The sequence below is a fragment of the Lepisosteus platostomus genome, chromosome 8, assembly GCF_059453375.1.
Source record: "Lepisosteus platostomus isolate fLepPlt1 chromosome 8, fLepPlt1.hap1, whole genome shotgun sequence".
In the NCBI taxonomy this organism is placed as follows: domain Eukaryota; kingdom Metazoa; phylum Chordata; class Actinopteri; order Semionotiformes; family Lepisosteidae; genus Lepisosteus; species Lepisosteus platostomus.
In genome coordinates, this window is record NC_142618.1 from 8,444,596 (window position 1) to 8,458,220 (window position 13,625).

The 13,625-nt window shown below is 37.6% G+C and overlaps 1 protein-coding gene across 3 annotated transcripts in view; it reads right to left on the reverse strand.

Moving 5' to 3' along the window:
• prex2 (phosphatidylinositol-3,4,5-trisphosphate-dependent Rac exchange factor 2) overlaps nt 1-13,625 on the reverse strand; it is a 152,768-nt gene that overhangs the window by 38,886 nt on the left and 100,257 nt on the right. For all 3 annotated transcript variants that reach the window (XR_015940745.1, XM_088642288.1, XM_088642289.1), the window contains 7 exons: nt 13,058-13,237; nt 11,908-12,002; nt 10,320-10,402; nt 9,194-9,284; nt 5,522-5,650; nt 3,575-3,616; nt 400-617 (listed from right to left, as the gene is read on the reverse strand). Coding sequence is in view for 2 of the 3 variants with exons in the window: in XM_088642288.1 (XP_088498414.1) it covers nt 400-617; nt 3,575-3,616; nt 5,522-5,650; nt 9,194-9,284; nt 10,320-10,402; nt 11,908-12,002; nt 13,058-13,237 (838 nt within the window). In the remaining variant the exon portion in view is untranslated. The remainder of the gene's footprint in view (nt 1-399; nt 618-3,574; nt 3,617-5,521; nt 5,651-9,193; nt 9,285-10,319; nt 10,403-11,907; nt 12,003-13,057; nt 13,238-13,625) is intronic.

The window sequence follows — 13,625 nt, forward strand, 5'->3', positions numbered from 1 at the left end:
TGCTTAATGTATCATGCAGAGAAGGGCTTTATTATTTAAACATAATCCTCATTATACTGCGAAACAAAGCTTTTTTTATGCAACACAATGAGATGTTTGTTGTGAATCAAAATGAAGTCTGCATAGAGTACTTACAGTAGTAAAACCTTAAACTAAAACGCTACAGTACCAAAGCACTGCAACATTCCAACAGACCTCAGGCAACATACAGTACAGTATATAATACTTTCCAAGAAACATAAAAGCAAGATCCATGTGTTTGCAGGTGTTACTCCAAGATGTTTAAACATCAGATACTGTCCAACAGACTGTGTGCGAAGTTCTGTGTTCAAATCCAGTTAGTCAGGCTACTGGATTGCATATGCTGCTTGGATGCACAACATCAGCCAAGCTTCTTACCAGATTGGGGGACAGCAGTGACTGGAAGTGGAACAGCAGGCCTGCACTGGCTATCTGCTCCAGCCACCTTTTGCTGGCCTCCTGAGTTTCTGTTTCATACTCCTTGCTGGTGTTGTGTGTCTGATTCAGGACCCCCACTAGCTGCTCTGAAAACGCACAGACTGCAGCCACCAGGCTCTGGCAGAATACCATATCTCGTCTCAGCTGAATCTCAGAGTCTACAGATGGAAAGCAGAGCAGGTCATCAGGAACAAATGCAACACAAAGCAGATTTAAAACCATGTTGGTGTTTTAATTAAACCATTCCCTTTCAGCCAGAGGCTGAAACGCTACAGCACATTTAAGTCCATATCTGACAATCGAAAAATATTAAATAAATGTATAGTTTTCATCATTTAAAATATTTTTAACTTTTTATAGCTGTTTTCAGAACTGGATCCTCAATACACATGGTTTTTAGAGAATTAAAAAACATCATATACTTCTTCTGGTCATTTCGGACACAAACCTTTGACTAAAATGTTAATGTAATTTATGAAATATAACATGAATATTTGTAGTATGCAGTAGTGCACAGGAATGTGGTGTTTCTGGGCAGTGTAGCAACAATTTTACATGAATCTGTAAGGTCTACTGGTACAGGGACCCACAAAAGTATTATTATGACATGCAAAATATTTGACTTCCAAATGCAGAATCAATATGAAGCTGTTACAGAACATATGATCCCTTGACTTAACCAATTGACTTAAAGTTGACTTCATTTATTTTCCTAGTATAAACAACAACAATATTTATTCTTTTCACATGTTTTCACAGCAGGATTATTGATTTGTTATAGCTGTGCTCTATCAAAGGAAAGAATCATCACAAGTAGACAGACATTACTGTTGACTGAGAAAAGGAACTGAAGTCATCAGCATGATGAAAAGGATCGTAACCTCAAAGTTCCAAGAGCAAGAGGTAAATAATTTATTTTCAACCACATATCCATTGTTTTGCCTTTTCATGTTATTAAATGAATCCAATTTAACTAAAGTAATGTGGGAAAAAAAATACCCAAAGAATGAATTTCACAAAAATGATTTCTATGTCCCAATTTCTACCTGATTTTAGATTCTGAATCTAATTAAGATTAATCTAAGATTTAGAATCAGAAGGACAATGACCATGCCCTTTGAACTTAAAAACTGAATGTCAGGCTTCATTGTGAAATGGTTAATTCATTTAAAATGGTTTCCATCCAGTCAAATGTATTCAAGACCACAGTGATGGGGAATTGGGGAATCTGATAGCAGAACCACATTCCTCATAAAGTAGTGGGGGATGACCTGCTGCCCTTTTCCACCTGACAAACTGGAAGAAGACGACTGCTCAGGTGACAATTTAAAAACCTGTGGAAAATTCCACAGCTCTGTTGACATCTGCTCTACAGGTAAGAATCTTCAAGGTAGTGACCAAATGACTGGCCCGTGGACATTTTTTGGGGAGTTTTAGTATTAAAAGACATTTTTGGTTTTGATGACAGTAATTAGCTTAGCTGCCTTGTTATTTCAAGGACATTTCAAGTAGAGTTTGCTTAGAGCTTGAAAGGAGCTACTGTAAGTTCTATTGCCATCTCCTTGTGTCCAACTACTAAAAGGAGATCACTACCACATCGCACAACGCCTCTAGCTGTGGCACAATGATGGAAGACCTGTAAGTAAAACCAGACTGCTGCTGTAAGAGCCACAATTTCTAATCATGGTATTGTAGCCAAGGACACCTTGAAGTGGACTGCTTGGTCACCAAAGAGTGTTTTAGTCTCAATGTTTTGGCAACATTTCACTCTGGGCTTAAGCAATCTCGCCTACCAGAAGTCTCCACCTTAAGCCTCTGAATTAAATTTGCGATGTAATTTCTCCCTTCTCCACCTGATCCATTTAGTAAAGGGGTGCATAACAGCTGTTGCACTTCACCCAAGCATGTGCTGCACGTTAGTGGTGGATGAGGTGGGAAGAAAAGTGCATTCTCTTATTTCCAGCCTTTTACTATCTTAAAGACTGATGGAAAATTCATTAAAGAGGTAAAAAGGTGGGGGGATTGTGCTTCTACATTTGTGACTTGTTCTGCTGTAGTGGTGTCATTTGTCTAGGAGGTGCATTCAATCTTTAGAAGCTAGATTCTACATCCAAGGCAACTTACATTGGTACTCAAGGCATTGTACCTTAGCAATCAGAATGAAGAACCAAGAGAATAACAAGTGTTTCCGCTAGGTTTTGAACCTATGATCTTTCAGTTATGAGTCAATAACCATAGCCACTGCACAACACTGCAACTAAAAGAAATGCCACCATGAGCACAGCAATAAAATAAAAGCAACACATGCATGTACTGTATCACATTTAACCACAGCTGGAGACATTTAAACTGACATTTTAGTCATGTGTTCCCCAAACACATGCTATAAACTAAGCGCTGTACAGCACCATCATATGATACAATAATACTTTTTTGTCAGATTTCTCAGAACTTTGTTTTGCATCCAAGCAGCTACTGTACGGTATGAGTCTTACAAAAACATAAAAACAACACAAACATAAACATTACATTAAAATAAATATAATGTTACATAAAAGACATCAACCCCTACTTAGTCATTATGCACACTGCCTACAGGAATCCACATAGTTTAGCAGAACCTAAACTTTAATTCCCCCATAATCACTCTTAAGCCCCTGTAATTGCACAATACCTACTTGTTTTTGCATCATCAGAAAGAAAACATGAAAGTTAACAAGAACAAGACTGGTCTAAAAGAGTAACCCCATCCTCTCTTCTGGTACAATCACCAGCTTTTGAAAGACAAACCACTTACCTCTCCTTTCTCATTTCTTTACATTACAGGCTACCGGTGGCAATAACTTCAATGGTAATGTAAATGTGTGGTTGAAATACAAATGGGTATACAATTGTGGCTGTGTTTTTTTAGCCAAAACTGCTACAAATTCTTAAACCGCAAACATTTTGTTTTCCAATATATTCACCTCTATATTTAAAGGTGGCGGGATGTTTTGTGAGACCACATGCAGATAAAAAGACACCAGATCAGCAATAGATGTAGAGTGCAACTTTAGGAGGGTCTCCTGTGCTTTTTAAGGGAGAAACACTGACACTAAATAGGAGAAACACTGACCTGTATACTGAAGTAGAACCAACAGCAATCGTGCCTTCACCTCTGAAATACACACAAGAAAACAATTTGGTTCAAGTTAAAAAAGAAACAGCTAATTAGATGCAATCAAACATCTGATTAACATTGCCAGATTCAGATTACAAACCTGGTACTGTATGTGACAGGAGGTTTTTTTGCATTTTCCTTCTACCCAATACAATGTCATCATCAAGTACTTGGTTAGCAATTTGCGGCTGGGACTGTAGGTGGGTCAAAGTTGTGATTTAATCTGACACTTATGTTTATGTACTGTAATTTCCTGAACTGAAATCCCAAATAAAAACACCTATTTCATGTCAAGACCTTTGATGGCATTGGGTTTTCCAATATTATTTGTTTTCCTTGGATACGGTTAACCTACTTTTTTCACATGCTTAAAGAAACCAGAATAGCAATCCAGTTTGCATATAGAATATAACCAAATGGCATTGTGCTGCTTCTAAGAAACCTATAATTCAAATCAAATCTCTTCTTGGTAATACTAAGCTTATCTTTAGTTCTCTGTTCAATTACCAGCTTTTCCACTGTGGAAAATCTTCCCTTAAAATCCTCCCTTGTGTAATTAAGCCAAAAATTTACCACCATTGTACTTTTTATATCAAATCTACAAAATTATTCAGAAATTAACCAACAGTATAATTCACTCTAAGTAATGGTCTCTGCTAAGGTGGCGTTAGTAATAGTCATAATCATAGTATAGATAGACGCTTTAGTGTCCACTGCTGTGCAAAGAAGATTTTCTTTTCAGGTTCCATCATACTTTACTTTTAAACATTATACATCTGACTCTCAAAGCATATTAGTTCTTTCATTGTTATATTCCCTTTGATAGCAGCTACTGCATACAAAATGTTAGCTTGTGAGTTTGGCTGCTATTTAATTTGATTTTCTTTAGAACTAATTCAGTACAGACACATGGATTGAATCTGAATCAGGCAAGTGATCTACAAAACAGTTCCCCACAGTTCAGTGTGACCCCTTGTGTACACTCACTTAATTCCTCTACCATAAAAGAACATAACAAAAGTTACAAAAGACGGGTGGCCATTCAGCCCAGTTGGTAGTTAGTAATGATACTGAGAGGATGAGTTCCAAAATGTATTTAATGCTTCTTGGTATACCTGTAGTTCACAAACTATGACGCACTATATGGAACCTTGTGCCAAAATACCATCTGTGAACGGCAATCAATTTAATCATATGATTGATTAAAAAACAAAACACTGTTATAGAATTTTAGAACTGCACTCTGTTCTTTTAAAAATATCCTGTCCCTTCAAGGACACTGGCATACAGTACATTCCCTCAAAAATCAAATTAAATCAAAACCACATGAAAAACAAATTGTTTCTTCCCCTATACAGGCCCTGCTTTCTGAATACAATTATTATAGGAAAACAATGCAGTTGTTTTTAGTATAGATCTTAAGGCACTATAAAAAACCATGAATAGATTTGCAATGAAATTCAGTATAATAAAATAAAACTTTCAGAGTGGGAAAAAAATTAAAATGCAGACATATCATGTAAAAAATACAACACTTTAATGTTATGAGTTGCAGAAATGCCAATGAATGGTGAGCATGATCCCCACTGCATAATTCCTCATCGTTCATCTGAAACCAAACAGTGCTCAGCTATTTTATATGATCTGATCCCTCTCTTTTGCTATTTGAGCCTTTTCTCAGAAAGCTATCCCTAAAAAATGGATTAAAGACATCAATAAGGCAAGTGCCTTAGTGTCGGTCTAACTTGTATGAAAGTCGTTAAACTGCTAAACCAGTTTACTTTTCTTTACTCACATTAAAATGTGATTCATAACACCCAGAGGCCCTATTCTTAATAAAGGTCACCCTTCGAGTGGTTTGGAAATTTTTTGTATTCGGCTGAATGTATTCTTGGAACTGACCTTCAACAAACTTGGCGATGGTCTGCGTTAGGCTCTGGACACTGCTGGGGAGATTCCAGGGATCCTGTTTGATGTGAAGCCGGAGTTTCTTGGTGCAGTTGACCTTAGGCTCCATTTCTTGCTGGAATTCTGTGCAAAATACATCACCCGATAGCGAAGGTTCATAAGAACAGCCATGATTTTTTGGCCAAGATGAGGCAGCACTCATGAACCCCTTCTCAATACATTTGTTTCAATTACTACTGTATGTAGTAAAATCCCTTTCAGGTATGATTGTGCACTCGTGCTCTTATGTCTATTTCCGATAGACAGTTCTGAATTCTTCCATTATCATACTGCTCAGCCCACTAATGGCCTACCAGTCACCACCCTCTTAATTGTAGGTTTGCTCAGTGAATCCACAACCAAACTGAACAAAAGGTTCAGGTCCTGTTACTCTAAATGCCATTTTTATATCTTCTTGCATACTTAATAAAAAGGTGTATTATGATGATGCCAAACACACTGATTAGTGCACAACATATGATAATCAGTTGTGTGCTGAACAGCAAAGGAGATGTTGTAGGAAAAAAGGTTTGTTTCACTCTTTCCACTAAGAGATATGAATGTCCTTCTGTTTTTTCACTTGTAGGTCCTTTGAAGCCTGGCTCTCAGTGGCATGAGCCACAAGTCCTTTTTCAATTATTGCTGTTTTCATGTAAATGAGAGTAATTTAGCACATCATCCTAACAACGTTGGGGCCCCAAGTTCAAATCCTGGGATGCTGTCTGCGTAGAGTTTGTACGTTCTCCTTGTGTTCGCGTGGATTTCCTCCAGATACTCCAGTTTCCTCCCACAATTCAAAGATATACTGGTGGATTAATTGGCTTCTAGAAAACTAGGTACTGGTTTGAATATGTGTGTTTGTGTCTGTGTGTGCCTTGAGATGGACTGGTATAACGTCCAGGGTATATCCTGCCTTGTGCCGAGATAGGATCCAGAACTCTCATAAAGCCAGTATTGGATAAAGTGGTTTGGAAATGAATGAATGAATGGATGGATGAGAGTAATTTAGTGAAAACAATGACGGAATGCAGGCAACTCAGGTTTAAAATATTCTAAGAATTATCGTGACACCAATGCCACATTGGTTCTAAAGTTATGAGCTTCATAAAAATTAAAAGACCCTATCAGACAGAGTCAGTATTGTACCGCACTCTCCTTCCGGTGTCTCTCTGTCTGGGGCTATATATTTCAGGGTCACTTATTCCTCCTCGCTCAGCATTGACTTTTGGATGTCCCGAGACCCGCCTAGCACCAGGCCGCCGCTTCGTCCGTGGCCTGAGGGCACAAGTTTCTATACTTCCCGAACTCCTGCACGGCTGAGCCCGGGCTAAATCCCATCCCGCCGCTACGCATAGGGTCTTTTTCCGCTCTCCTGCCATTCTACGGTTCGTCCCTTCCGACATACGTGACACAGGTACACGGGTTTTGGCAAATTCATCTCCGCTTATTCTTTATAACCAGATTCTGGCAACTGCACAGCACACTGAACAGTGCAGACTTTTCACTTAAGAAACCTGCTATATATTCTCTGCAGGTGACCTTACCAAGATAAAGGGACTGTATCTGCTCATGAGATTACCTTTAAGGCCTGTTTAAACTATTTTTAAAAAATCAATTTTTAGATTAAATCCATCTGGGACGTTAGACAAAAACATAAAACAGATTCAATAAGCTATGAAATCTGCTGCAAGAGACAGAGAGAACATGCGGAGGATTAAGTTATCTCAACACATGGGCTAATTTATAAAGCCTTCATCTTGCCAGTACAGCACTGGCAATTTAATAAAGTTCTTGAGAAAATGTAGTGCCTGTAAACTTTGTTCATTTATCAATGAAGAATGGAGAAAAAGACCACACAGTTAGGGTAATGCTGAAATGTAGAAGCCTTTGTAAGTTTTCTGTTGTTATACATTAATTCCCGTCTGTATACTGTATTACCAGTGTTTTCCTTATGTAGTTAAAGTACGTACAATAGATAAAGGTGAAATCCCTTAAACAATATCCTCTGAAATACAAGTTGTATACAGAAATGGAGGAAAATCATGGTAAAACTTAACGTGAATGAGATTCAGAAATATCATCATAACTATTATATAAAAAATACACAACACCCAATATAGCTATTTGCATAACAGTTATATTAAAATCGTTTAAGCTCATTACATTACAGACACTACAGACTTATTCATATCAGATCATAACGAGAAGAATTCAGCCAATCAGAGGGAGACATGAGTCAAGTAAAATCCCATTTATAACCACCCTTTAGTTAGTTGTTAACACCCTTTGAAGGAAGGCACCTTTAAAGGACTTGAGAGCTGACAAGCAATTTCTGCAGATAACAGAGGTCCTGGTATGCTTCTGTGAAATTACAGTATATTTTGCTATGTGCTCGTGTTGTGTTATGAATGGTTATGACTGTGTGTATTTGTTTACCCTATACCAGAACCAATAGTCATCAAGTCATCAAACACAATCTGCATTTCTAGCCCAAATGATACCCAGTTTTGTCCAAAGCTCCATCATGTTTGTTTTGAACTTTGAACTTGTTTAGGCCAGATGCAGTGTTAAAGTCCCTATTGTCCTTTCAGGTGTGACAGAATTGCAATATTCTGAGACAAGCTATAATTAATAATTTTGCCACGTCCTGAAACATTTAGAATACATCTGAATTTTACTCCCTATGAATCAAATTTCTGCCAAACAATTTGTTTAAAATTTCAGGTTAATAAAATTAATCAATTATCACCTATCACCTGTTAAATAATCTTAAATACTGTAGTCTTTAGAATGTTTTTTTTTTTACTTTCTGGTTTGTTTTCCACAACTTAAAATTAAAAATATATTTATCCAGGTATCCAAAACTAGATAAACTATTTTCTTATTAGAAAGAAATCTGCTTATAAATAACTTCTAAAGTTGAAGAGTATAAAGTAATACAACGTTTACAGTAAACAATTATGTTTGACATTTGAAACAAATACATTTTCTGTTCATCTTCATTTCTTCTATTATTTATGTCCAATGTAAATATCTATTGGTTGTTATCTGAACAATGTGTTTCCTCACTGGACCACAATAAGTTCTGAAATACACAAAGAAGAAAAGAAGGTCTACGAAGGATATGTAAATTCCTTTTATGTAGGTCAGATTCTTTAAACTTCTGTTTCTGCAGCATAAATTATAAAAATCAGCCTTCATTTTTGAAGCAGCTCAATAAATCTAAACATCTGCTTTTATTTGCAGGCTTTTTTTAGAAGTCTGATTCCATCAGAAGTGAGGAACTCTTTTTTTTTTTATTTGGAGGAAGACCGCTGTTTCCAAAGTGGATTTTTTTTTAGCACAGAGAGTACCTTATTTTGAAGTACAAACATTTTTATCTAAAAAGAGCTAGCCATTTTGAAATCATATAGCCAACAACTCAGACAAACACATCAGAGGCTTTTGTCTGCAGCTGTGCTGGTTCTTCATATTTATCTTTAGATTTTTGCCTTACAGAAGAGAAAAGGTGGGGGAGTCCGTTTGAATAAATGAATAAATTTAACATTTTGAATGGTGATGCATGTATAGAAAAACTGTTATTTGAGTTACCATATCTCTGAAAACAGGTGTCTGCTGGCATTTTACCTTGTAGGCCTCGGCCTGGAGTGAAGCACTTTGTTTGCTCAAAGACTCGAGCTACAACCGCACCCTTCAGTAGACTCATTATAGACTCAACCTGGGAAGCAAGCAAAATGGGACATTCAGAAGTTCGGTCTAATTTTAATATCGACAAAATGTGACGATAAAAATACAGTAATTTCCTCAGTCTCTGGCTGAGGAAATGACAGTACTGGCAGAAGATCAGCACTGTCACAACCCTAACTCACTTATGAAGAATGAGCCAGGGAGGCAGCTGCAATGATGAAGTTGAGGGTGGAGGGAGGGGAGCTAGAAAAGATGTGCGCAGAGTTGTGTGCAGCCAGGGAGTATTTATACTGTATGTAGGGGAACGGAAGTGCAACATTAGAATTTGACCTCTTCCCAAACTTAAATAAACACAATTTGGGGCTGAAACAGATTGATTTTCAATCTTTAGATCATGCTGAAATTGTTTACAAATGCGACAAATTTTAAAATACGATAATCAATCACATTTTAAAAATTAATCTAGGTCAAAGCTAGAACCATAGCAAACATTTGAAGATGACCAAAAACATTTAGCAGCATGTTATGGTTAAATATTTTATTCCCAATTGAAAAATGTCCTTGTTAAATGTTTTCAAAGCAAATATTTATGGGCCCCAGGACTCAGAGAGCATGAAACGATTAGACACCATTTAAAATATTCCTTCTTTCTGTTTCTAATAAAAGTTTATCTAAAATTGAAATAGAACATTTTAGGTCTCTAGTCATCATAGAAACAGAGGTAAAAGGTATTTAGAATAATCTAACAGATTTTGGCTTGAGATAAAAAAAAATATATCACTTTGGATATTTCACAATATCTTACTATTTCAGGCAAATAATAAAAAATACAATTAATTTAATGGTTTTATCTTAAAATGATATTGAGGCTAGGTTTGGGGCATTCTTAAATGCAAAAGAGGTACCACAACTGCAACATATTTACAATTTAAATGTTAAATATTTAAAGTATGAAACTTGAGGAATGTGTCTGTCAGTATGTTTTAATTGTATTCCATTATAAAAAAATAATGGCTTATAACTACTATATTCTTAATGAAAACACTCAATGATACACATACTGTACCTGGCTAAAGAGATGTTCTAGAAATCCATGTAATTTCTTTTGTTTGTCATGAGAAATCCATACGTTGACCGGCAACTCATCTCCTTTTAGAAAATGGAGAACAAACAAGTTTTTAGGTACACAATGACCAAGACAGCACCTTAAAGAGTCATTTAGTTGGTTAACTAACAAGACACTACTTCAGCATCCAAAGCCACACTCAATAAGCTCATCTAAGATTTTAAAGGGTTGGAGTTGCTCTATTTTCCCAGCTATTTTAATGGCAACATACTTTTAGAAAGATTCACAGCTCAGTTGCTCCCAGCACTGGCTGTCATGATATCAGAGTGGGATAGTGTTATTGATGAAATACCACTGTGATGTACAGTAATGTTCTGGAAGGTTCTGGTTTATTGTCCTTCGCTATAGTTGGTACTGCACTTTATTTTGTGATATTTTCTATTCTGTGTATTTTATAATATACTGTATTAGCAGGGATTACGCAACTGTTATGCAACCTCAGGGTTGGAGTTTAAATTTGATAATCAAAACAATTTTTTTCCAGTGATACAGTAAATGGGGCATTTGGCTATCTGGTAAGATCAGAGCTCAGTTATTGTGTCACTGCACCCTTAAATATTCAATCTTAATGTCCGATTGAGCTGGTATTGTCTGTGCTATTAACAGACTTCTAGATAATGAACCTACACTAAATTTAATAAATGATGACACCACCGTCATTATAACTGCAAATCAAAATAGAAATAACAGTTTATGGAAATGTTAAATTACACAAAGTGTACTATCCCTTAATATTATCAAAATGAACAGCGAATCAAGAATCATATGGTACAAGTGGAAACGGAGTTAAAAGTTCATTTGAAACAAGGAACAGGATGCACTTAATTACACAAAGTGTTGTTGAAGCTGGCTTCCTTCAAGAAATGGCTGGAAGAGATACTTGGATCAACTTACTACTAAACTGACTAAATGGACTGAGTGGTTTCTCATTTGTAACCAGTTTATGTTTTTTATGAGGCACACGGGGTTTCACTATTTAAAAGATAAACACTGAGAAACCCACCGAATGAAGGAAATAATGTAATATTTTATTTTAAATAAAACTGTTCTAAATTCGGCATACATACTCTTTACAATAATCAATGGGATATTTAAAAAAGTGAAATACTTTAGAAGAGCGGTAGTTAAGCCAGAAAGGTTTTCACTGACACCTTACCCTGGTTCTTCTCACACATTTAATAAGCACAGTCTAATAAATCAGAGCCGAGAATAGAAGCTCCTCTCTAGTGTAATAAACACTCAGCATGCAAGAACACTGACTGGATGACTTTCAAAGCCTTTTATACCAACGCAACTCATTTTCAAACTTCACATCAACTTCAAGTAACTCTGCTTTCATTAAATTTTCAAATACAAAATTTGTTTTCTATGCCTGTATTGAGTGGCACATGTAAGGGTTTAGGAAACGTGGACAACATCTGACTCAGGAACAAAGAAGCTCTGAAAATCATCCTGCAGGGTGTCTCTCTTCACAACTGGACCACTGGGTCCATTTTGCCCACAGAGGGCTTCATTAGGAGGGCTTTACCTGAGTCCATCTCATCACTGTGGACGTATGAGCTGCAGTGGCTGCTGCAGATGCTAGTGAAGGAGGCTATTGAGTTCCTGTTACTGTTACAGTCACTGCAATGAAGGAAGAAAAAAACACATTCTGATATTCTGTGATTTCCCCCACCTTGCTGCAGTACAGTTAATACCGTAAATGTTTATGCTACTGCAGTCAAACCACAGAGTAATCAGCTGTATTACAAATTAATTTACTAAATGTGTAAAAGCACACACTCGTGTTTTTCACATGTGCAGGTCTTTCTCTAAAACTTTGTGCATTATTGAATCAAGAAATGTCTCAAAGGTCTATTTTTATACCTGACTTTCTTGAATGAGACATTATCTGAAAAATACCAAGGACTCTAAAGGCATCCTGTGATGTCAGTGAGAGATGTGCTATGCCTCCAATCACCTCTACCTCTCCTGTCAGGCACTGTGGAGCTTGCATTGTGTCAGACAGAGAACTTCGCTTGTCTGACTCATTTTTATCCTGAGCTTTGCCCTGAGCTAGTGAGTACATGAATAAGACAAGGCTATGTCTTAAAACAGCTAAAGATGCTTTTAAAAAGGCATAGAAATATGCAAAAGATTGATTGAAATATGAAAAGATTGATTTTTGGGGGGAGTGAAGGGGGTACAACAGAAGAAATCCCACTTCCACATAGACTGGAAGAAACAAATCTATTTGAATGTTTACCAGGCCAGTATAATATATACAAACTGCATATTTCCAGCTGATTGGGCATAGACCCACTGCATGATTTTAAAAGAAAAGGGGTGTAACCCCGGCGTCCTGGCCAAAACCACCCCTGGCCTTTACCAGTCATAGCCTCCTAATAATCCCCGTCTATGAACGGGCTTCATCACTCTGCTCTCCTCCCCACTGATAGCTGGTGTGTGGTGAGGGTTCTGGCGCACTATGGCTGCCGTCGCATCATCCAGGTGAGGCTGCACATTGGTGGTGGTGGAGGGGAGTCCCCATTACCTGTAAAGCGCTTTGAGTGGACTGTCCAGAAAAGTGCTATACGAGTGAAGCGTAATGAATTATTATTAGAAGTAGTAGAAGTAGTATTAGCAGTAGAATTAGTATGAGTATATCTTGTGCAGACAGGGCGTGGCTGCAGGGTTACCTATATGAGTCTCGGTTGCTGATGGTGTCGTGACCCGAGTCCTCCTGCTCGTCCCCGGCCACGTTGAAGCAGACCTTCTTGCCATTGCGCTCGCCCTTCTCGCCCTCGGCGTCAGCGGTGATGTAGGCCTCCGGCGTCTTCGCCTCTGTCGCTGGGGGGTGGGTGATGGAGGAGAGGAGGCTGCAAGAGAGGAACAGAAAAATGGACTCGGCATTCGAAACGACATGGGATAAACCAGCAAATGAATGACTCAGCGACTTCTACTCCCACATTATTAACCAGGTACTTCACCTTATTTGCTCCCAGCTGTCACAGGGGAGCATTTCCTGGGGGGGTAAAACAGTATAACCTGTTTACATGGAGATGTTAGGTATTATTGGTTTTGCAAGCTGAGATAGTACCTAAACTACCACACTATGATTATCAGGAGAGATTTTCCACGCTTCTCAAGACTCTCAGAAGTCTTTCTGACAATGCGACAAAATCTCACGGCGAGATCAGCTTCATCACTTTGACAAAGGAATCATCTTAGATATGTCAGCCCGCTGGTAACAAAGAAGACAGTATT